Source organism: Suricata suricatta, chromosome 2 (assembly GCF_006229205.1).
Source record: "Suricata suricatta isolate VVHF042 chromosome 2, meerkat_22Aug2017_6uvM2_HiC, whole genome shotgun sequence".
Taxonomy (NCBI): domain Eukaryota; kingdom Metazoa; phylum Chordata; class Mammalia; order Carnivora; family Herpestidae; genus Suricata; species Suricata suricatta.
This window is the reverse complement of record NC_043701.1, coordinates 21,599,486-21,621,544: the sequence shown is the minus strand read 5'-3', so window position 1 is coordinate 21,621,544 and position 22,059 is coordinate 21,599,486. Positions and strand designations below refer to the sequence as shown.

At 42.8% G+C, this 22,059-nt stretch overlaps 1 protein-coding gene across 1 annotated transcript in view; it reads right to left on the bottom strand.

The window, feature by feature from the left end:
* CEP41 (centrosomal protein 41) overlaps nucleotides 1–16,733 on the bottom strand; it is a 46,708-nt gene extending 29,975 nt beyond the window's left edge. The window contains exons 1-2 of the mRNA XM_029923419.1: nucleotides 16,579–16,733; nucleotides 2,164–2,227 (exon numbers count right to left, since the gene is read on the bottom strand). Coding sequence (XP_029779279.1) covers nucleotides 2,164–2,227; nucleotides 16,579–16,611 — 97 coding nt within the window. The 5' untranslated portion in view covers nucleotides 16,612–16,733. The remainder of the gene's footprint in view (nucleotides 1–2,163; nucleotides 2,228–16,578) is intronic.
* Nucleotides 16,734–22,059: the final 5,326 nt, after the last annotated feature.

Below are 22,059 nucleotides of genomic sequence, written 5' to 3'. Positions count from 1 at the left end.
ACGTGAATGTTTATAGCACTTTTATTTGTAATAGTCAAAAAGTTGGAAGCAATCCAGATGTCCTTCAACAAGTAAATGATTAAACTGTGGCACATCTGTACCAGGGAAGACTACTCAGTAATAAAAAAGGTGTAAATCAATAAATGCAACAACCTGGATCTCTAGAGAATTATGCTACGGGCAAAGCCAATTAAAAAAAGTTTCATATTGTATGATTCCATATATATAGCATCTGTGAAATGTCAAAATCATAGAAATGGAGAACAGATCAGTGGTTATCAGAGTTTATGGAGGGGATGAGGGTAGAAAGTGGCTATGCCTTTAAAAGGGCAACCTGAGGGACCCTTATGGTGATGGAAATGTTCTGTATCTAGACTTGTATGTATCAATGTCACTATCAGGGTTGTGATACTGCAGTATAGTTTCCAAGATGTTACTATGGGAAACAGGGTAAAGGGTACATGGAATTTCTCTGTATTGTTTCTTAAAACGCCATCTGAATCCATAATCACTTCAAAATAAAAGGCTTAATTAGCAAAAACTCCAGTTTAAAAACCCGAGGACACAAAAGGATATAGGCAATTACTATGTATTATAAAAAGCACACTTGAGTATCTCAAGTCCAAAAAAATTGAAATTACTATCAGGTACTACTATTAAGTCAAATTTTGATTATGAATTGAGGAATTGAAGGTAAAGAAATGAGTTTTCATTTCTTTCAATTTCCAGGAGGAAAAAAGAAACCTACGAAGATACAGAAAAATCTATATATCTGAAATAAACCTCAGCTCTTAATAATTTTAATTTTAATAAGGTTCCAAAAGAAATGCATTCCTTTATAGTTGTCTTTAAAATTTTTAATCAAAGTGCTTCCTTCACAGACTAGCTTATTCCAGAAGGGTGGGTCACAGTTAAAGGGGAGACAGGAAGAGATGGAGGAGGTGAAGGCGTTTGTAGTAGAAGGAAGGAGACTGGGGGGTGGGGGGCGGGGACAGCTGGCCAAGGAGACACTGGCCAGGGCTTCACACCTGATCTGGGGTGCCATCGACTTCCTCACCCCGCACTCCAATCCCAGTTCCATCTCCTTTAATGAACTTCAAGTAAATCACTCTCTGTGCCTCAATTTCCTCCTCCTCAAAAGTAGAGATAAAAGTTTCTATCTCCCGTCAAACAGGATATTTGCAAGGATAAGTATGGGTACAGCTTGGAAATGTTTGAAAGAAAGGTCCCAAGAAATAGTATCTATAAATGGGGCTCATTTAGAACATTCAATTGAAAGTCCATGTTATATGAGGAAATATGCATAATGGAAGACACTAATTTTGAAGAAGACTGGTGAAAAGGAAAGACAAAATGAATGAGATTTAAACCAAGTCAGTGGCTCATGTGTATTTCCTTAGTTGTCCTCAGGTCACTGATGGCAAATTCAGCCCTGCCCAAGCCCCACGGTGCCCCAATCCACCAGCAAAACCATCGTCCTAGAATGGATTTTCCATAGCAGACGTTAACGGATTGGAAAACTAAACAACTGAGAAGCCCAAGTCTCACAAGACTGCAAATCCACTAGGGACCTGGGAGTGGTCTTCCTCATGACGCTGAAAAATGTTAAGAGCGTGGAAGTCAGCAGCAACGTGACTCTTAAATCTCATTTTACCTGAAGCACTAATTGAATTTCGTCTGGTATTTTGTGACTCACTCAGGTCTGTCTGCCTGCATTTGGATCTAAGCTCTCTGATTACAAAAGTCGCAAGTGGCACTCCGCGTTCTGTGTTCCATAGTCCATGACTTTGCAGGTAGTGGGCATTCTGCAAGTACTGAATTGAACACCTGTTCACAAATATTATCTATTACACCTAGCTTGAAGGAATTAAGTTGTTCCAAACTAGAGGCTGAACGCTGATATTCATTTAGCCTCAGCCTTGTAACTTTCTGAACAATGTTTTTATCAGTTTCTCAAATTATCATAAGCTAGTAAATGGAAATTTTTACTGATGATCTGGAAGAAATAAAAAAGATTTCAAAGATAAATTCTGAGTCCAGAAGGACATGGGGCAAGAAAATGAGAAACTTTGAGCTTTGATTGGTATCGGGCATAACAGCCTGCCTCTTGTCAATAATTAACTGGATTTTTTAAAAAAAGTTAATTTTCTAATATTTACTCACCAGTATCCAGTCTTGATTTGATATGCTGATACCTTGGGTTTTGTGGTATTCTTCTGGTTAGATACTAAAAAATAAGAAAGTTCTCAAATTAATCAGGTTAATGTAAAAGTAAGGGTGACAGAGGTGGGAAAGAGTCAGGTATTAAAAAAAATAGAACAGATGCTAAAATTTTATCAAGTTTAATGATTTTTTAATGTTTATTTATTCTGAGAGAGATGGATAAAGGAGGGGTGAGTGTGAGAGAGAGAGAGAGAGAGAGAGAGAGTGAGAGAGAGAGAGAATCCCAAGCAGATTCTGCACCTTCAGCCCAGAGGCCGATGTGGGGCTCGAACTCAGGAGATCGTGACCTAAGCTGAACCAAGAGTTGGATGTTTAATCAACTGAGACACCTAGTGCCCCAAATTTTATCAGATTTAAAGACAGAAGGAGCCCTAGAGGTCCAACTGTCCATTCACTCTAGGACTCTTCACCATAGTATTTCCATAGGTGAGGATGGTTATCTTGTTTCTGTCAAAATATTTTCATTTTTGTCATAATAATCTCATATAATTAGAAAAAAAATGCTTAAAAATTATTTCTGACATTGAGCAAAAACTAGTCTCCTTCTAAGTTCGGTCTAGTCCACTGTCACAGCCCTGAACGAGACAACCTCCACACATGCCTGAACAGAAATTTGTTCAAATAACTAAAGGCAGCTCTCTGGTCCTTCTTTTACTCTTGGTATGATTAGGCCATCTCCTCTGGACACCCTCTAGATGTTCTCCCCATCTCCCCTAAAAAGTAGCACTTGGACCCAGACCTGAGCACTGTGCCCAGTTGCTGCTAGGCCAGGACCTGGTTTGGCAGTCCTCCCCCGCTGCCTAGCTGGGTCTGAGGTCCCACAGGTATCACTAAGATGGCATCTGCTCTCGGGGCCACCAAGGCTCATCACGGGCCCAGGGTTAAGTTTGTGGTCATCAAAGAATGCCTATGTCAGGTCGCCCTTGTCCTGTGCTCTGGGAGGGAACTCTAAATCCAAGTACAAGGCATTCACCCATATTGTTTCAGTGGCATTTGTGAAAGCCATCCAAGTGAGGGAAGGCTAGTGAGACAACACTTCAAGATCTAGCTTTCCTGGGACACCAGGGTGGCTCAGTCAGTAAGGTGTCTGACTCTTGGTTTCGCTCAGGTCATGATCTCACAGATTGTGGGCTTGAGCCACACATCAGGCTCTGTGCTGACAGTAGGGAGCCTGCTTGGGATTCTCTGTCTCTCCCTCTCTCTGCACCTCCCCTGCTTGTTTGCTCTCTCTGTCTCTCTCAAAATAAATAGGGGCACCTGGGGGGCTCAGGCTGTTGGGCATCCAACTTTGGCTCAGGTCATGATCTCACTGTTCCCGAGTTCGAGCCCCGTGTTGGGCTCTACGCTGACAGCTCAGAGCCTGGAGCCTGCTTCAGATTCTGTGTCTGCTCCTCCCCTGCTCATGTTCTGTCACTCTCATGAAAATGAATAAACATTTTAAAAAGTTTTTTAAAAAGTAAATAAACAACAACAAAAAAAGATCTAGCTTTCTTGTTTGATCTAGTTTGCTCGCTTTTCTGGCCTACAAGTATGAAAATCATATGTTTAGTCACAGGTAGCTGCAGGATATGAAACTAAAACTGGGTGACACCTTACTGGCTTCATCTTTGGCCACTCTCACATATGGCCCCATGTTGATGTGGCCCGAGAGTTCCCCTCAGGTCTCCAGGCTTAGCAAATGTCTGCCTAGAATGCCTTTCCTTGACTTGTCCTTGGGCAAAACCTTACTTCAAAACCTTACTTCCTTTGTAAGGTGTCCAAGGTAGAAGTGGGCATTTCTTCTCCCAGGCTTCCAGAGTACCCTGTACCATTGTTCACACCCCAAGCTTCTCTAGATTTTCTTGGAGGCAGGGATGAGGACTTACTCATATCTGTGTATGCCCAGGACCTAGTACATGGTAAGCACATTTACTGATCTGCAGTCAACAAATAAATATCTAGAATGCAGAGTATATTACAGTAACTACCTGGGTTGGAACACCAAACTTTATTATTATTTTTTGAAATTGCTTTTATGCATTTATCTTTTTAAGCAATCTCTACACCCAGTGTGGGGCTTAACCTCATGACCCCAAGATTAAGAGTTGCATGCTCTACCGACTCAGTGGGAAAAATCAGGTGGAGAACTAAAATTTAACACCCCTCTCATATGCTCTTGAAAACAGTTAACGACAGCACGTCCTGCTGGCCAGAGTTTTAGATTTCAGAGACCAGGAAGAATTTCAAATAACTGGGGGTACCTATAGAGAATTATCAACTTCTAATCTTGCCAAGAAAGGGCATTTTATGCATTTTTAAAATGTTTGCTTATTTTGAGAGAGCACATACATGTGTGTGCAGAACAGGAACAGAGGGAGAGAGGGAGAAAGAGAATCCTGCACTGTCAGCACAGGGCCCAACATGGGGCTCGAACCCATGAACCATTGCATCATCACCTGAGCCAAAATCAAGAGTCAGATGCTTAACCAACTGAGCCACCCAGGTGCCCCTAGAAAGGACATTAAAAAAAGTTTCTGGGGGTTCCTGGGTGGCTCAGTCAGTTGAGCATCCAGCTTCGGCTCAGGCCATGACCTCATGGTTAGTGGGTTTGAGCCTCACATCAGGCTCTGTGCCGACGGCTAGCTCAGAGCCTGGAGCCTGTCTTCAGATTCTGTGTCTTCCTCTCTCTCTCTGATCCTCCCCTGCTCACGCTGTCTCTTTCTCTCTCAAAAATAAATAAAACATTAAAAAAAGTTTCTTTAAGTATATTTATTTTGAGAGAGAGTGAGAGGTGAAAAAGCATGAGTGGGGGAGGGGCAGAGACAGAGGAAAAGAGAGAATCCCAAGCAGGCTCCACGTTGCCACCGCTGAACTGATGTGGGGCTCAAACCCACAAAACCAGGAGGTCATGACCTGAACCAAAACCAAGATTTGGATGCTCAACAGACTGAACCACCCAGTTGCCCTCCAAGAAAGGGTATTTTATACAAATGTGCAAACTGTCATAACAATCATCTTCCATTTCAATACCTAAAAAATAAGAAAGGGAAAAGAAATACCAGAATAAAAAGATTGGTCCTTTATTGTTATAAAAAACCCAGCTCATGACATTGTCTCTGGTTTTCATTTCACTCCAGGCAAGTAAAACCTTTGTCCTGAACATTTAGCATTGGGCCTCAGATGTGTGTGTGTGGAACCCCTAAGTAAGGCTTTTCATCCTTAGAGAAAGGCTGGAGAGCTCCTGTCTCCCATGTGATCAGTAACCTGCTGTCTTTAAGAGAAACTGCCTCTAATACCAATTTAACACCTTTCTAGACAAAGATGGAGAAGATTCTTAAGTGAGAGGAGGGGAATACTTAAAGACTAAAAAAGGGGAACTTTAGGATAAGATCCCTCAGAAGACAATATCATAGCAAAACAAAACACCAACAAAGCAAACCAAAAAAGCAGGGAAAACATGTGCCCGGTAAACCGACTCAAGAAAAGCTAATAGTAGAGTTCAGTTATCTTAGGCTAAGGGATTTTCTTTTTTCATTTTTTTTGTGCTCTGTATTTTTATAATTTCTATATGCTATATCCTGTTTTTACTTTTGTTTTGCTTTGTTTTCCACTAGTTTCCTAGCAAAGTGTCTTTTGAAAAACTCCAGGCTAGTCTCTGCTGATCCAAAGGGATTTGTCCATACCTAAGCCAACATAGCTAAGAAGTGAGGGTGTCTCTGGGGACCAGGTGTGGTGGCAGCAGAATGATGGGGGGGGTAGTTTAGACAGCTGCAGGCGCTGGGCCCCTCCTGCCCCTGGTTTTCCCTTACACAGACTAATGAGAAATCCATATGCTGCAGTAGAAAAATGTAGTGTCTCTTTTCCATTTTCCCAGTTTGGTCCAACTTCTCGTTCCTGGCTTTCGAGTGCCAACCACAACGTAAAACTTTGTGCTTCACTCAAATTCCAGTTCCACTGTAGATTTTATGGAACTGCCATACTTTTATCCTTAAAATTCTTGCTTTGGGGGTGACTGTTTCGTGACCTACTTTTGGCTTTTTGTTGTTTTCCCCAGTCACATAAACAGGATGAAATGGTGGAAAGAGAAAGAGCTGAGGAAAGAAGCTCTTTCAAGGACTCTTCATTCATTCAACAAAGACTTATTGAGCACCAACCCTGCCGTAGACATTTCCTGGGTGTCTACTAGGCGTGAGCCACTGTGCTGAGGACACAGAGCCCTCTAGCTCTCAGTGGTGCTGGAGAAAGACCAGCCAACAAACAGATGCCATGCTGCGTGGCAAACAAGGAGAGGGCGCATGTAAGAGTGCCACGAAATCCTGACTAAAAGAGTCAAGAACTGCGCCCTGAGCCATGACTTCCCTGAAATCTGAGGGCCAAGAAAATTGGTCAAGCTAAAGGAGTAGTAGGTGGAAACCGCAGGGTTTCTGGTAACTGGTAGACCAGGAGCATAGCGGGCAATATGGGATCAGAAGAACCAGGGAGGGACAGTTCATAAAGGGCCTTGTATCCACCCATGCCAAGGGTCCCAGATTTTCTTTTCCTTGCAGATGACTATCCTTAAGTGGGCAATTTTGCTCCCCCCTGCTCCTGGGGACAACTGTCAATGTCTGAACACCTTTTAGGTGGGTGGTGGCTGTGGTGGGGATGCTACTGGTATCCACTGAGTAGAAGCCAGGGATGCTGTGAAACATCCTACAATGACAGTCGTCCACGGCAAAGAATTAACTGGCACAAAATGCCAATAGTGCTACAGTTGAGAAACACTAGTGGAGACGATTGGGGAGTTACTGAAGAAAGTAAGGAGTGATGGGATTATACTTCCATTTTAGAAAGTTTGTTCTTGGCAGAATCATAGTCAAGGGTGGAGGCACAAAGATCAATTAAGAGGTAGTTGTGCTAAGAAGATCTATGACGCTAAGACAGTGGCAGTAGAGATGAGGAAGAGGAGATGGCTTCAAGATGTAAAATCAGTAAGATGGAAAACTGCCTAGTATAACAGGGGGAGGACGGTGTTACATTCTCCAAAGAAGGGAATTAAAGAGGAAGCATACATTGAAAAACATCATGTTTTTCACATTGAGGCATGCGGATTGTGAGGTATCTGTGGGTTATCCAAAATGGAAATGGTGAGCTGGCTATTTGGGTCTGGAGATCAGGAGATCTGGGGTTGCAGAAACAAGGTTTGGGGATTGTCAGCATAAAGGCTGCAGGGGAAGCCATAGGAATGGACAAAATCACCATCAGAGATTGTCTGAGAAGAAAAACCCCAGCCCTCAAGTTCGGGTAGAGAAAAGCACCATGTTTGAGACTGACGAGAAGCCAGAAGAAAGGGGGGTCACGAAAATGAAAGAAGAGTTTCAGGAAGAAGGGAGTGGTCAATAGTGATCAATGCTGTCAAGTCTGAGAACAAGAGGTCAAACATGAACAAGAATGAAGGTCAAGTAAGAGAATAACAAAGTAAATTTGGATTGAACAAACCAGAACATTGTTGACGGCCCTGGTGGATGAGGTTACAGTAAATTGACAGAAGCAGAAGCAAAAACAGCAGGTTGTGTGAGACAGGGCTGGAGGAAAGCAGAGGATAGTAGCCAGATGGCCTTTTTTTCCCCTTGAGAGTTGCTAAGGAATAAGTTTTTGTTGTTGATTTGTTTTGTTTTGGAAGAAAGGAGAGCTTTGAGGATGTTTAGAGGCTGGATAATAGCGGTTGGAAATGTAGCAGGAAGGTATGGAATGAGGGAATAGGAGAGCATGAGGCCCAGAGCCCAGGCAGAAGGCTCAGCTCTGGATACTGGATATGGATTTAAGATAAAGGTATCAGCTAGGCGATCACGATGAAGTTCCTCGGGAGGAGGGAGGAAGCTAAGAAAAGTTCATGTTTGTGATATGATTAGGGGCTCTTGGAGAACAATCAAAAATGTCAAAGACTCTTTGAGGGCTTACAACCCTAGAAAGGTCCAAAGATAATGTCCCCCCTGTGTGGCCACGCCTTCCCAGCTATTTCGCTTCCACCCCCCTTTCAAGATCCAGCACAAATGTATCTTCCAATGAGACTCCTCTGAAGGCCCCGGTAGGATGGACATCTCTTCCCTGTCTGGACTGCCATGGCTTTTTGTACTAATCACGCACCTCACTTCTGGCCCTTGGGATGTGGTTCTACCTCCTAGATCTCTGCACCTGCTGTGAGGCCTCGCACCAGCATGAGCAGTCAGGACTGCCTAACGGATGGAGGGGACGCGACACCTGAGGGACACGCAGCGTGCATGTCAGCACCACGCAATGGCCCTGGGAGTCTGAGGCAAGGGGAGCACCCACACACAGGTGGATGATATGGGAGACTTTGCGGAAGAAATGGCACTGGAGCTGTGTCTCAAGGGTTGAATTCTATGGATAAAATGAGAGGGGAAACAGGTGGAAAAAATGTTCTAAGTGAAGACAATTCTAATAGGAAAGACACTTTAAAAGCATGTTTAAAGAACGGCGTGGTGTTCTATTTGCTAGAGAAGGTACAACAACTCTAATGAAGGTAATCGATGCTAACATTTGTTGAATGGTTAACTATGTTGTCACTCGACCAAGCATTTTACCTATATTATCTCATTTCATCCTCACAACCACCTGTAGATACCAGTATTATCTTCATCCTACATATTAGGAAATGAGCACAAGATGGAGTGGCTTCCTGAGGTTACTCAGTGGGTGAGAAGGGTGGCACCTGGATCGAAACTGGGTAGTCTGGCTCTAGAGCCTCCACCCTCCACCCTCACTCCAGGGGTTTGAACAATTGGATCCACTGTTGGGTTTTTGATAGTCCATAAGTCCTGTGAAACTCTGTAAAATGTTATGTCTATAAAATTTTTATGGAGAAGAGGTCCTTGTTTTCACCAACTTTTCAAAGAGGCTTATGACCTAACAGGTGTTAAGAACCACAGGTATATGAAATCCTGTGCTGTATGGTGGCACACGGATAGGTAGGCTCCCATGAGAGAACCCTGAACGTAGGCTGAGGGTCTGGAGTAGGCCCTGAAGACACAGGAACGTACCAAAAATACTGAGCTATGGCCACATAATTGCAAGAGTATTTTGGCAGATGACTAACACGCAAAGTAAGACTCGGCTTTATGAATCCATGGATGTTGCAGAGGAAGGGAGAAGTAGGAGAAGTCAATAGTGGGATTTTTCTGAAGGAAAATCACCAAAAAATGAGTGGCATTGCCCGAATCTCAAATCATTCAAACATGGATGAGCTTTTCTGACTTCCACCTCTCTCAAAATGGAACTCACAAAGTTAGGTGTATTTCAATGGCAACACATGTGATAAGATTTATATTTAAAGGATTTTTTAAAATACCATTATACGTTTTGTTCAGAAGTTCTCTGTTTATCTCCTGTTTACCTTCTTCCATCAAATGAAGGAAATGAATCCAATCTTGAAAAGAGCCTCATTTAAGGCAATCTTACATTTAACATAGGTCTTTTAAATAATTTTTTTAAAAAGGAGTTTTGATATGGCCCAATTCTACTGATCTCAAACACAAACCTTGACCCTGTATGCACATGCAGCAGCCTCTACTCTGCTAGCAGCTACTGCCTATGGCTGACTGTATTTTTCAAGATGTTTGCAACAGAATTTCCCATCTCACTTAGACTGTGATGTTGAGACTCCTCCCACGGTGGGGTGGGGCCAAAGGCTCCGCTCCCAGCCCCACTGGAATCTGGACGGGCTGGTGAGTGGGATGGAAGTGCTGCCGGGTGACTTCTGAGGCTACATCATAGAAGGGAGTACAGCGTCCACTTAGTTCTCCTGGGACATGTGTTCTTGGAATTCAGCTACCATGTTGTGAGAAAGGCCAAGCCACAGGAAAAAGGCCATGTGTAGGTAGTAAGACTGACAGCCCCAACTGAGAGCCTAGCCAACAGACTGTGTCAATGGCTTTGAAGAAGACTTCAAGATAGCTCTAGCCCCAGCTTCTGTCTACTGGCAAAACTACATAAGATCCCAAATGAGAAGTGCCTAGCTGAGCCTGGTCAACCTCTGGGACCGGAAGAGAGCATAATAAAATGACTATTATTTTAAGCCAGTAAACATAGGGTGATTCATGAGGAATCAATCTATAATTGGAACATATATTCCAATATGTAATTGGAACACCCTCCCCTCACCCATTCCTTTCTAGCTAAGCCCCTCGTGGTGGGGGGGGGGGCGGCTTGAAGGGGGACCTACAGTGGGTATCTGCATTTTACTCCTCAATCCATTGGACTGCAACATGGCTTCTGTCCCCACTATTCTACTATGGCTCCTATGGCAGCTGGCCAACATCAGAGATCCACCAATTGCTGAACAGAATGGCTCCTTTTCGTTCTTTAACTCACTTGACCTTTCTGTACCATTTGACACTGTTATACAGCCCTAGCGTCTCCAGTTTCCTCTCCCTTGGTTTCAGTGATATCTCTTTCTCCTGATTCTCCAATGACACACAGATCGTGTCTGTCAGCCACTTAACCACTATGTTCCCCAAGCTTCCATCTTCTCAATCTATAGCTTCTCTGTGGGCCAAACACTTAGGTTTAATTCCATTTATATGCTTCTGATATCCAAATAGGGAACTGTGGCCTGACTTCTCCTCCCAGCTCAGCCATATATTCATGTACTCATTCAACAAATGTTTATTGCATGCCAGGCAGTGGGACAATGCATACGAGTTTATGTTCTTGTAAGTATGCCAGAAATAAACAAGTAAATAATTACAGATTACAAATTACAAATAAAATAATTACAGATCATGATCTACTGGGTGAAGATAGCATATTGAACACATGCATTTAATTCCACTTCCTTCTGAAACCTCAATTTTGTCTCTATTTTAAGGACATAAATCTCAAAAAACCAGAGAGAGTGGGAGAAGTGACAGTAATAGATTTTTGAAGTCTAGAAAGCAGATCAACAGAGAAAAGGACTTCACTGATTCAAGAAAGTCAAAGGGAAGGCCAAGACCAATCTTTAAAAGGCTTAGGAAGTGACAGCTCCAGGCACCTTCAGAAGTGGGGAGTAAAAGGAATGGCTGAAATAAGATTATTTGAAGGCTGCTTGAGAAGCAACTGGATCCCCAAATCCCTGTCCACTGTGTGCTACTGAGTGACCTCCCCTCCCCCACCATGGCGGATCTCTGTAGATTTATCTCCTGAAAAGGGTTTCTTGACTGGGACATATCCAGACAGAGAAAGGCAGAGATACCATTACTGAAAATAGGGGCATGAAGTGAATGATGCATACTAATGTCGAAATTTAGCTCCTAGCTCTAATTCCTCCAGGAATTCGGTTAGGCTTTTACTCTCAGAAGAGTGGAGGAATTCTCTGAGCAAAATAACCAGCCTAAGAGGAAAGAGCTGAACCTACAAATGTGGGAGGACAGTCCCCCAAATCATGGCCCAGTGAGATCTTCCTGTAGTTAGGTTCACCATCAGCAAGTCCCTCTCAAAAATACAGCTTCAAATCACCTGTTTAAGTTTCCTTCTCCAAAACATAAATTAATGATTTAGAACTAAAAGAGGCCTGAGAACATTGCTATGAAGTGAATTGTGTCCCCCCGAAATCCATAGTAATGTTCTCAGGCTTCTTTTAATCCTAACTTTTTATGGTTTGGGGTTACATAGAAGCCCTAAACCCCAATGTAACTGTATCTAGAGACAGCGCCTTTTGGAGGTAAGTAAGGTTAAATGAGGGCATAAGGGTGGGGCACCAGTGTAATAGGTGTCCTTATAAACAAAGACACCAGAGAGCTCTCTCCCCTCTGCACAAAGACATACAGAAAGAAATCTAGTGAACACACAGCGAGAAGGCAGTTCTCTACAGGGCAGGAGAGACCTCTCACCAGAAACTGAACTGGCCAGCACCTTGACTCTGAACTTCCCAGTACTCCCAAACTGCCAGAAATAAACTTCTGTTGTTTAAGCAACCCAGTCTGTGACACTTTGTTAAGGTGGCTTGAGTTGATTAATACAAACATCTCCAACAAAACAAAAAGAAAAATTGCAATAGGAAGGAAATACACTATGCAGGGGAAAAAAAGTTCAAAAAACTATCATTAGAGAAATGAAAACATATATCCACACAAAAAACTTGTACATGAATATTCATGTAGCATCATTCATAATAGCTCCCAAGTAAAAACAACCAAATGTCTATCAAAAAGAACAAATAAAAGAAGTATGTCTACGCAAAGCACTATTATCCAGTAATAAAAAGGAATGAAGTACTAATACACGATATAACACGGATGAACCTTTAAAACATTATGCTAAGTGAAAGAATCCAGTCACAAAAGACCACATTTAGCATGACTCCATTTATATGAAATGTAGACAATAGGCAAATCTATGCAGAGTAGATTAGTGATTGTCAAGACTGGATGGGGAAGACAATGGGAAAACTGGAGAGTGATAACTAAAGGTTATAGGATTTCTTTTCAGTGAAATGAAAATGTTCTGATCAGTGATGATCGCACAACTCTGAATATATTAAAACCGCACTGAATTGTATACTTTAAATAGGTAAATTACAGCTCATAATGCTTTTACTAAAAAAATTAAAATTTAACAAGTAAAAAAAATAAAAACTTTTGCTCTACAGTCATACCAAGTACTTATGTAAGAGTTAAAAGAAAATAATTAAGTTAGGCTATATTTGTCTGACATGGAAAGATCCCCAAGACTTATTGTTAAGTGCAAAAACTATGTATATAACATTGTAACATTCGGGTAAAACAAAACCATAAAATAAAATTCTCTCTACATACACACAAGTGCATGTGCATACACACAAACACAAATGCAGAACAAAAGTTTTGGAGAAAAAAATCACTGGAAAAAAGCTATCAGTAGTGATGTAAGAAAACTTTTCTACATATTTCCAAAAATTGATAAATAGTACAGAATAAAAATAAAGGCAGAATGAAACTCCAGGAAAAACAAAAAGTGGCTAAGAAAGAAAATGTAACTGTAATGATCACTGGTTTGGCAATCATCAACATTTACACAGTAACAAACAAACACACAAAACAGCAGTAAAAAAAAAAATCCAATTCGAAATTACGCAAAGACAAAAAGATATTTTCTTAAAGATACATAAATGCACATGAAAAAATATGAGATGTTCAAATCAGAATCCATTGGGGAAATGCAAATTGAGACCATTATGAGATGTCATAGTGCACCTATAAAAACAACTAACATAAAAAATATTGACAATATGGGATGTTGCCAAGAATGTGCCAAAACTGAATCTCTCATACACTGGTGATGAGGACGTAAAATGGTACAGTCACTCTGGAAAACAGTTTCTAAAAAACTAAATATATGCTCACATACAACCCAGCAACTACATTCCCAGGTCTCTATCACAGAGAAATGAAAGTTAACATCCATCGCAATGAAAATTAACATTCATACAAACGGTTTGTATCTTCATTTATAATAGCCTCAAACTGAAAACAACCAAAATATCCTATAATAACTGAATGGTTAAACAAACTGTTACACATTCATGGCCCAGAATACTAATCAGCAATAAAAAGGAACACACTATTGCTATAAGCAACAACTTGGATGTGTCTCAAGGACATTAAGTGAAAAAAGCCAATCTCAAAAGGTCACATACCATATGATTCCATTTATGTAACATTTTCAAAGAACAAAATTACAAAAATGGAGAACACATTAGTGATTGCCAGTGGTTAGGATGATGAGGGGAGGAAAGCGGATGGGACTAGGAAGAGACAGTATGAGGGAGATACTTGTGGTGACAGAATAGTTCTGTATTTTGATGACAAATATAAACCCATGCAAATTGATTATATCTACACAAGTGATAAAACAGCCTAGCCTAGAACTATAAACATACTATATAAATGTCAACTTTATGGTTTTGATATTATACTATACTTACATAAAATATAATCAGTGAGGGAAACTGTGTAAATGCATATGGGACTGTACTGTTTTTGCAACTTCCTGTGAATCTATAGTTATTTCAAAATAAAAGTTTTACAGATTTTATTTATTTTTTAATGTTTATTTTTGAGAGTGAGAGAGAGAGTACATACATACACGTGCATGAGCAGGGAGCAGGGGAGGGGTAGAGAGACAGGGAGAAAGAGGATCCAAAGCGGGCTCTGCGCTGACAGCGGAGAGTCTGACAAAGGGCTCAAGCCCACAAACTGTGAGATCATGATCTGAATCAAAATCAAGAGTCGGATGCTAAACCAAATGAGCCGCTGAGGCACCTCAAAATAAAGTTTTTTAAAAGGACACATCAAAGTCCAAAACAGAGCTCTTAAGAATTAAAAACATGATGGTGGAAATTAACTAGACGGATTAGAAGATAAACTTAAATAAACAATCTCCAAGACAGGGAAAAGACAAAGATGTGGAATACAGGAAATAAGTTTTAAGAAAATTAGGGAATCAGACTTATAGAAGCAATATGAGAATAATGAATTCAAGAAAGAGAGTGAATTCAAGAAACAAAATAATTCAACAAAATTTTACAGAATAGAAAGACGTGAATTTCTGGTTCCCACCAAAATGAGTGAAAACAGACCCACAGCAAGGCATATCTTTGGGACACATAACACTGGTAACAGAGAGAAGATTCTACAAGCTTACAGAAAGGAAAAATCAAGTCACATACAAAGGAAGAGCATGCTTTGGACTTCTCCACAGCCAACACGGGATGCTAGAAGACCACAATGCAATGTTTTCAAAACGCTGATGGTCTCCAACCAAGAATTCTATACTCAACCAAACTTGCAGGCAAATAAATGTGAAGGTAGAATAACATTTTCAGACATGTCTAACATTTTAGACATAAATAAGAAATATTTATTCCTCATGCACTCTTTTTCAAGAAACTTCTGGAAATTGTGCTCCACTAAAACAAGGAAGTTGGACATCTTCCAGTACACAAATGTATGACCACACAGGACATCCCTGCTTCTCTCCCCCTACACTCCTCTGATCTCACTCACGGCATCAGCACCAATGAGTAGCCCAAGCTAGGAAACTAAGTCATCCAGTCCACTCTCATTTTCCAAAGCTAATCACGAAGTCTTAACAACCTAATTCCCTAAATATTTCGCATTCCTTAGTTCGATGACCTTACTTTAAGTCTGTGTCATAAATACTACCTAACCAATCTGTCTCTCTCCAGTCCTATCCGTCTCAAAATCCTTTTACCACAATGCAGCTATAGCCATTGGCTTAAAATGCAAATCTGACCACATCACTCAGTTACTTACAACTTCTCAAAAGCTTCTCAAATTCAGACCAGCAAGCAAGATAAATATGTGGCAAACTGCCACTCTCCATACCGACCTCCCTCACCTCCGTGGCAGAGATTAGATTTGATCCTGGCATTCTCCTGCAGAGTCTAAACTTAACCTCACAACTTTCTCAACACAGCTCCTAGACATCCACCACGAAATGAAGTTGCAACTCCTGTTCAGTATAAAGGCCAAGTACTTTAGCAAGGTACAGAGGGCCCTTCCAGAATTTACTCCTGCTTCTCTACAGGGAACTGTCCACTGCCCCGTTTTATCTCTGCTTACGCTGGTCTCTCTGGGATGCTTCCTCACCTGGCTCATCACCTTGCCATTTCAGGCCATATCCAGGACCTCTACTCACTTCCTTAAATGAGTCCAATCCTTCCTCTGTGCTCTTTTAACTTGTTCCCAAACCACACTGTACGCAAATTCTGTTTACAAGTCATTCACTAGACTGAACTTACTAAAGGACAAATGCCTTGTCTTATTCTCTGTATTTCTGGCACCCACTGCAATGTAGGAGTCCAATAATTTGTTGAAATTAAACGAGCACAAATGCAGCAGGGCACTAGGGGTGAAACAGACAAGAAAGTAAAAAGTCCTATCGGGAAGAGGGTAAACTAATGGCATATTTTGCTTCCTTTACAAATGGCTTGATCTGCTTGTTCCTGATCTTCAGGTATCCCCAGAGTCAGAAATGATGGCTCCTTTAGGGTTCAGGGCGTTCATGTGTATGTTCATTATATTGTGGAATTGCCACACCTAGACTGTAAGCCCTCTGAGGGAAGGGACTGTGTCTTCGTGCACTTCGCTCCTCTGGGTGACAAATGGCAGGGTACAGTGAACGTGCGGGAGGGTGGTCTCTCACCACCTCAAAACGAACTTGGCTCGGAATCCCCCAGGCCCGCCCCGCCTCCCTCCGCTCTCCAGACCCCTCCTCACGCCGGCCGCTTCCCGCCTTCCGGCCGGCGGAAGTCACCAGCTGCTCTTCCCTGCCCACGTGGAGCCTTTTCCGGTGCGCCCGCCCCCTCCGGCTCTCCGATCGAGACCTGGCCCTCACCTCAGGATTCCCAATGTGCCTCCGGACAGACATATCTGCTCCAACCGACCACGCTGGGATTCTAGCCTCGCCGGTAGCCTCTAACCCTAACTCCCTACCCTCACAATCTCTCTCGGCCGCCTCCTTACAACCTCTACTCCGATTGGCCTCCCTGCCCCGGCTAGCCAATGGAGGCTCTGTTTACTCTCTCCTTGCGGGGTCAAGGGGGAGCGAGGCGCCGCTCAATGGTTGCCAGGGGCAACGGGGGGACGCCAGCTGCAGAGGCCTTTTGTGCTCTCGGCAAGGCCCCGCCAGCTGCAGCCTGAGCGCGGGAAGAGGGGCGCGGGGGAGGGGCAGGCTGGCGCCTGCGCTGAGCGGCAATGCGGAGCTCAGGCGGGGCGGGGCGGGTGGCGAGGTCTGGAGTTGGTGGAGGGGGCTTTGAGGGGGAAACAAGGAGTTAATGTGCAAGCCCATACATGACACAGGGCACGCTCCCCTCTCAAGGCCATCTTAAGCAAACATCTGGGCCACTTCTACAATAGGGAAAAGACATGAGACAGGGTTGTTCCGCAGGAATGGGAATCTGTAGTTTATTATTTTCAGGTTAAGTTAATATGCAAATTATGCAACAGATCATGCGTAAATACAGTAATTATTGTTGCTTTAAAAGCCTTTTAGCTAGCTAGAGAATGGCAGCCATAATTGCAAAGCGCACACACCATTCTGTGATTCATCAGTCACTTAACAAATATTTAATAAGCACCTTAGGAGAAAAGCTGCAGTAGGTTTTGTGGAGGATGGGAGGATGACTAAGAACCAATCCCGTTGTCATGGAAACCATTGTGACTCCCGCCATCAGCTGCCACCTGTTCTTATTCCAGATCTGAAAATTAAGTCCCAGCACCTTTACAAAACAATCACACACACAGTTTGACTTTGGCTCCAAAATGTCCCACCAAATCCATCAAAATTACTATTTACTTTTACATGAGAGAACAACACAATAACCCTTTGTCCCTTGCTCCAAGTTGTTTTTCCAGGAATGGAGAAAGGTTACCCTGAACTGTTCATGTTCACTGGCTCTCTCTGCTTGTGAATAATAGCATGCAGCTGAGGCCTTTCAGGGTCGGTGCAGATGACCCATTCAGCAACATGGCCTCACAGGCCCTTGTCCCCTCAGACACTTCAGACGGCCTTAGGTCCACACCTTAAATCGTGTAGTCACAACTGCTTGACCTCTAGGATCTTAGGCTGGCCACTGCTGTCTCGCCCATTCGTGCCTGCTGAGTTTGTCTGAATGTCCCTAGTGTTCTCCAGTCCTTTAGCCCCTCTAAAATTCCCAGTTTCTCGCCCCTCTGCTAGAATAAGGAAGACTTTAGAGGCTGCAAAAAAAAAAAATGGGAAGGGGACAGCAGGGAAGATATCTTACTATGCAGAGGCCTCTGGACACATTGCTACTTTGAATGTTTAGCGGTGCTGTGTGGAGGCACCGTGATGATGGAGATTATGGGTAGGATAAGGAGAAGAAAGGGAAGAGAGTGATCATAAGAGACTAAACTAAAAGACGGTGAGAAAGGAAACGAGTTTTAAGGACATTTGTTGGTCAAACGAACAGCTATTATATACGTGGGAAGTAATGAATGCAAAGAACAGGAAGGCATCAAGGATGGCTATCATTTTTCCAACTTGGGGGACTGAGCAGATGAGTGATAATCATTCATCCAGTTAAAGAGCAGTGGAGGTCAGTAAATCAAAAGAACAGAACAGCCTTTTGGAGTTGGAAGCCCACCTCCCGTTCTTCAGTGTTTGGGCTCGCTTCTCTATATGATCATCTCCGTTTTTTCCCCAGAGGGTATGGGAATATCAGGTTTATTTGCCTCAGTACTCATTTTGGTTGTCAAATTTGGGCTGCCAATAGAGCCTGCCCAGAGATGATAGAATGTGGGGTCTTGGGTCTAGCCATCAGAGATGCGGACTCTGTGTTTAGGGTGAGGGTTTAGGATTTTGTAATTTAAAAAAGTTGTTTTAGTGTTTATTCATTTTTGAGAGCGAGGTGAGAGAATGCGAGCTGGGGAGGGGCAGAGAGACGGAGAGAGAATCGGAAGCAGGCTCCAGGCTCCAATCTGTCAGCACAGAGCCCAATGCGGGGCTTGAACTCACAAACTGCAAGATCATGGCCTGAGTCGAAGTTGGACACCTAACCAACTAAGACTCCCAGGTGCCCCTAGGATTTTGCAGTTTAAATACATGTTCCCCGACTCTCCTATTCCTTGATTCTGATGCAGGGACTCTCTGGACCACACCTTGAGAGGCTCAGCTGTAGAACTTCTCATTTTACCTCAGTGGAATCCTTCGAAAGCTTAAAACTATAAATCAAAAAGCGTTAACATCATAAATTTCCTTTTAGGATTCCTTTTGGATACAGAACAAAACTGCATCCTAATTAAACAAGATGCTTACTGCTAATATGAAAAATAGGTAAATGTCAAAACAAAATAATTTGTAGAAGAAAAGCATTTAATAAGCATAGGAAGAAGTATCCAACTAATAATGAAAGAAATACAAAACCGTACAGCTAGACCTCATTTTTCAACTAACAAATGGACAAAAGTTTGTGTTTTCTTCTCTCTTTTTTTTGACAATAATGCTCAGTGCTGGCTAATGGTTCAAGAAACAAGCATGCTCATACATTGTTAGTGTGACTATAAAAAACTGTGACCATTTCAAAGAGTAACTTGAGAGTGAGTATCGAGAAGCCCTCAAATCTTAATATTCTAAGAATTTCTTCTAAGGAAACAATCAGAGAGATACGCAGGGATTATACCCACAGATGTTCACTGGAATCTTCTTTAAAATGATGAAAATTGAAACAATTGATCGTCAGTTAAAAAAGAATTCAAATAAGTGACGGCATATCTGTAAAAAGTAATATTGTGTAACCATTAAAAAGTATGTTTCAAGGAATAAAGCATTGGAGAACGGTTCCTGATGTAGTGAAAAAGAAGAGCTGGAAACAGGGTTTTACTTTCTAGAATCCTGATTTGTGTGGAGAGTCATAGAGGTATCCACAGGGGAAAAAAAACTGAAAAAAAAATTCAATGTAAGCCATTTCTGGATTATAGAATGGGGATTTTGAAAATTCTTTATACTTTTGTGTATTTTGCAGATTTTCTTCGGTGACTATGAATTACTTGTAAACTTTAATAAAAGCCTTCTCCTTCTAAGAAACAAAAAGCCTGATTCTGGTTTCAGCCAGAAAGTGGTCTATGGCCTTTGTCTGAGCCGACTGAGACCCGAGCTGAATTCTGCGTAATTCTGCTTTCTGAAGTGCTGCTGCTTTGCCAATCTTGGCAGTAAAAGACCTTCTAGGCACTTGAGCAAGATCCTTGCAATCAGAGTCCTGATTGCTAAGAGGCTGAAGCTTTGTTTGTAAGAGAAGAAGTTCTGATTCTTTTCTTTAAAAGTTCCTACTCCCACTGATTAATCTTATTTTTCATGAAGTTAGAAGTGCTCTTGTGAACTTCCATTTGTTTGATATCTTCTTTTTTTTAACCCTGTAGGTGTTCCGAGAAGCTTTTAGTCTACAGAGTTGGTGCGATCCCTAGACAGGTTAAGTGTGGCTGGTGGAAGCGTAGTTCATGTTTTAGGTGCCGCTGCGCTTGATCAAAGCACTCTTCCCCTCAGCCTCCCTTTGGGTGGAACTACACGGGCATTCAGGTGTTGTAGTCTGATTCTCTCCTGCATCTAAAACCCTTTGGACCCATCTTCAGCCTGACTCCGTGGAGCCTGAATCCAGCCTCCTGTCATCCAACTAGCTCTCCATCCCTCTCGCCCTCAGCTCTCAGCCTCGTTTGCTGGTCAGAGCCCAGGGTGCTTCCCTCAGACCTGTCCCACGACATTGCTTCTCAGATATGGGCCTCAGCTCCCTTCCTTGGCTTCATTTACCTTGATTCCCTAAATATCAGGCTTCTAGGTGCTTAGGGAAAGAGTTCTGCCCAATCTAGCCCTCTCCCGGGCTTCTCTCCCACTCCCGGGCTTCTCTCCCTCTACTCAAGAAATGGATCTGCAACCTGTGGCAGTGAACCCACAGATCCACAGGCCCCACCCTATGGCAAAGTCTTTGAAGTTCTGGTTACGATTTAGTGTCACTCTACCTGGTGGTAGAATGTGCCCAAGAGAGTAGCACACCAGCCTCTGAGTGGAGGGCGGCCCCTTGCCCGGGTTCAGCGTAGGCCAGAGTTGAAGTGCTTGGCCCGGCCATTCCTGCAGCCCCTCCCCAGGGGAGTCATACCCACCTCCCAGGATTCCTTTGGGATCCCCACTGGCTGTGCTGCTTTCTGGTGAAACAAAAGCTTGGGCATCCTGGCTCCTTACATAATGGGGTTGGCATTCCCACACATGCAATTCTGTAGCCCCTTATGAGAGGCTCATAGGATATCTAGCTGTGGGCCAAAGGATATATGATGTCCCTTCCCAGGGGAGAGCCAATACTTCCTTTACCCACTGTGATCCCACCCCAGGGCATTCAGCTGTCACACGCCATGTTCTGCTTCTGTTGTGGCATTTACATAGAACGAGGCTCTGCCACAGATCCAGGTCCAAGAACCCCAAGAAGAGCCAACCTGAATCTCAGAATGGCCTGCCCCTGGAGGAGTCAGTGCCAGGAGGCACCCGTGTCACTCTGGGCACAAGGGACAGCTAGGGCCCCTATGTGCTGTGAAAAGGTCAGTAAATGTGGATCAAGTGTGTCACATATTCACTGTTTTCCCCCCCGAATAATCTAGAAACCTAGGTTTTCATGTGAAATCTGTAGGCCACCAGCATGCAAGCCCTGTGCTAGACTCTGCAAATATAACTGCTGTCCTTCATTTAAATAATCAAGGTCATACCCGCAGGAGACACAGACAATCACTGGGAGTTCTGCTTTTATTTAAGCTGTAGAAAGCTGCTGGGAACATTGCTTCTTTCCTATCAGTAAGAGAGAATGACTACATCTACAAAATCATACACTGCCTTGAATGTATGAGCTGAGATGTAGGCAGCCACATGACCAAATGCCAAAAAGTGGCACGCCCTACTGAGGAGAAAGGGGACACACAAACTGTTTCTCATTTGGCAGAGCCCCAGAGAAAAGGTAACTGCCATAGATGTGAATATGGAGAAATCAAGCTAAAATTTTCACTAATTCCTAAAGGCTGAGTCTGGGCTGTTGGATCAATTTAGAATAACTGAGAGCCTGTGATGATTAATTTTATATGTCAAGTTGGCTAGGCACAGTACCCAGATATGTGGTCAAGCACTCTTCTACATGTTTCTATGGGAACTTTTTAAATGAGATTAACATTTAAATCAATAAGCTTTGAATAAAGCATTTTACTCTTTCATCATGTGGTGGGCCTTATGTAATCAGTTGAAGACGTTAAAGAAAAAGACTGAATTTCTCTGAAGAAGAGGGAATTCTGCCAGCAGATTGCCTTTAGACTGTCGCTATGTTTTCTGCAG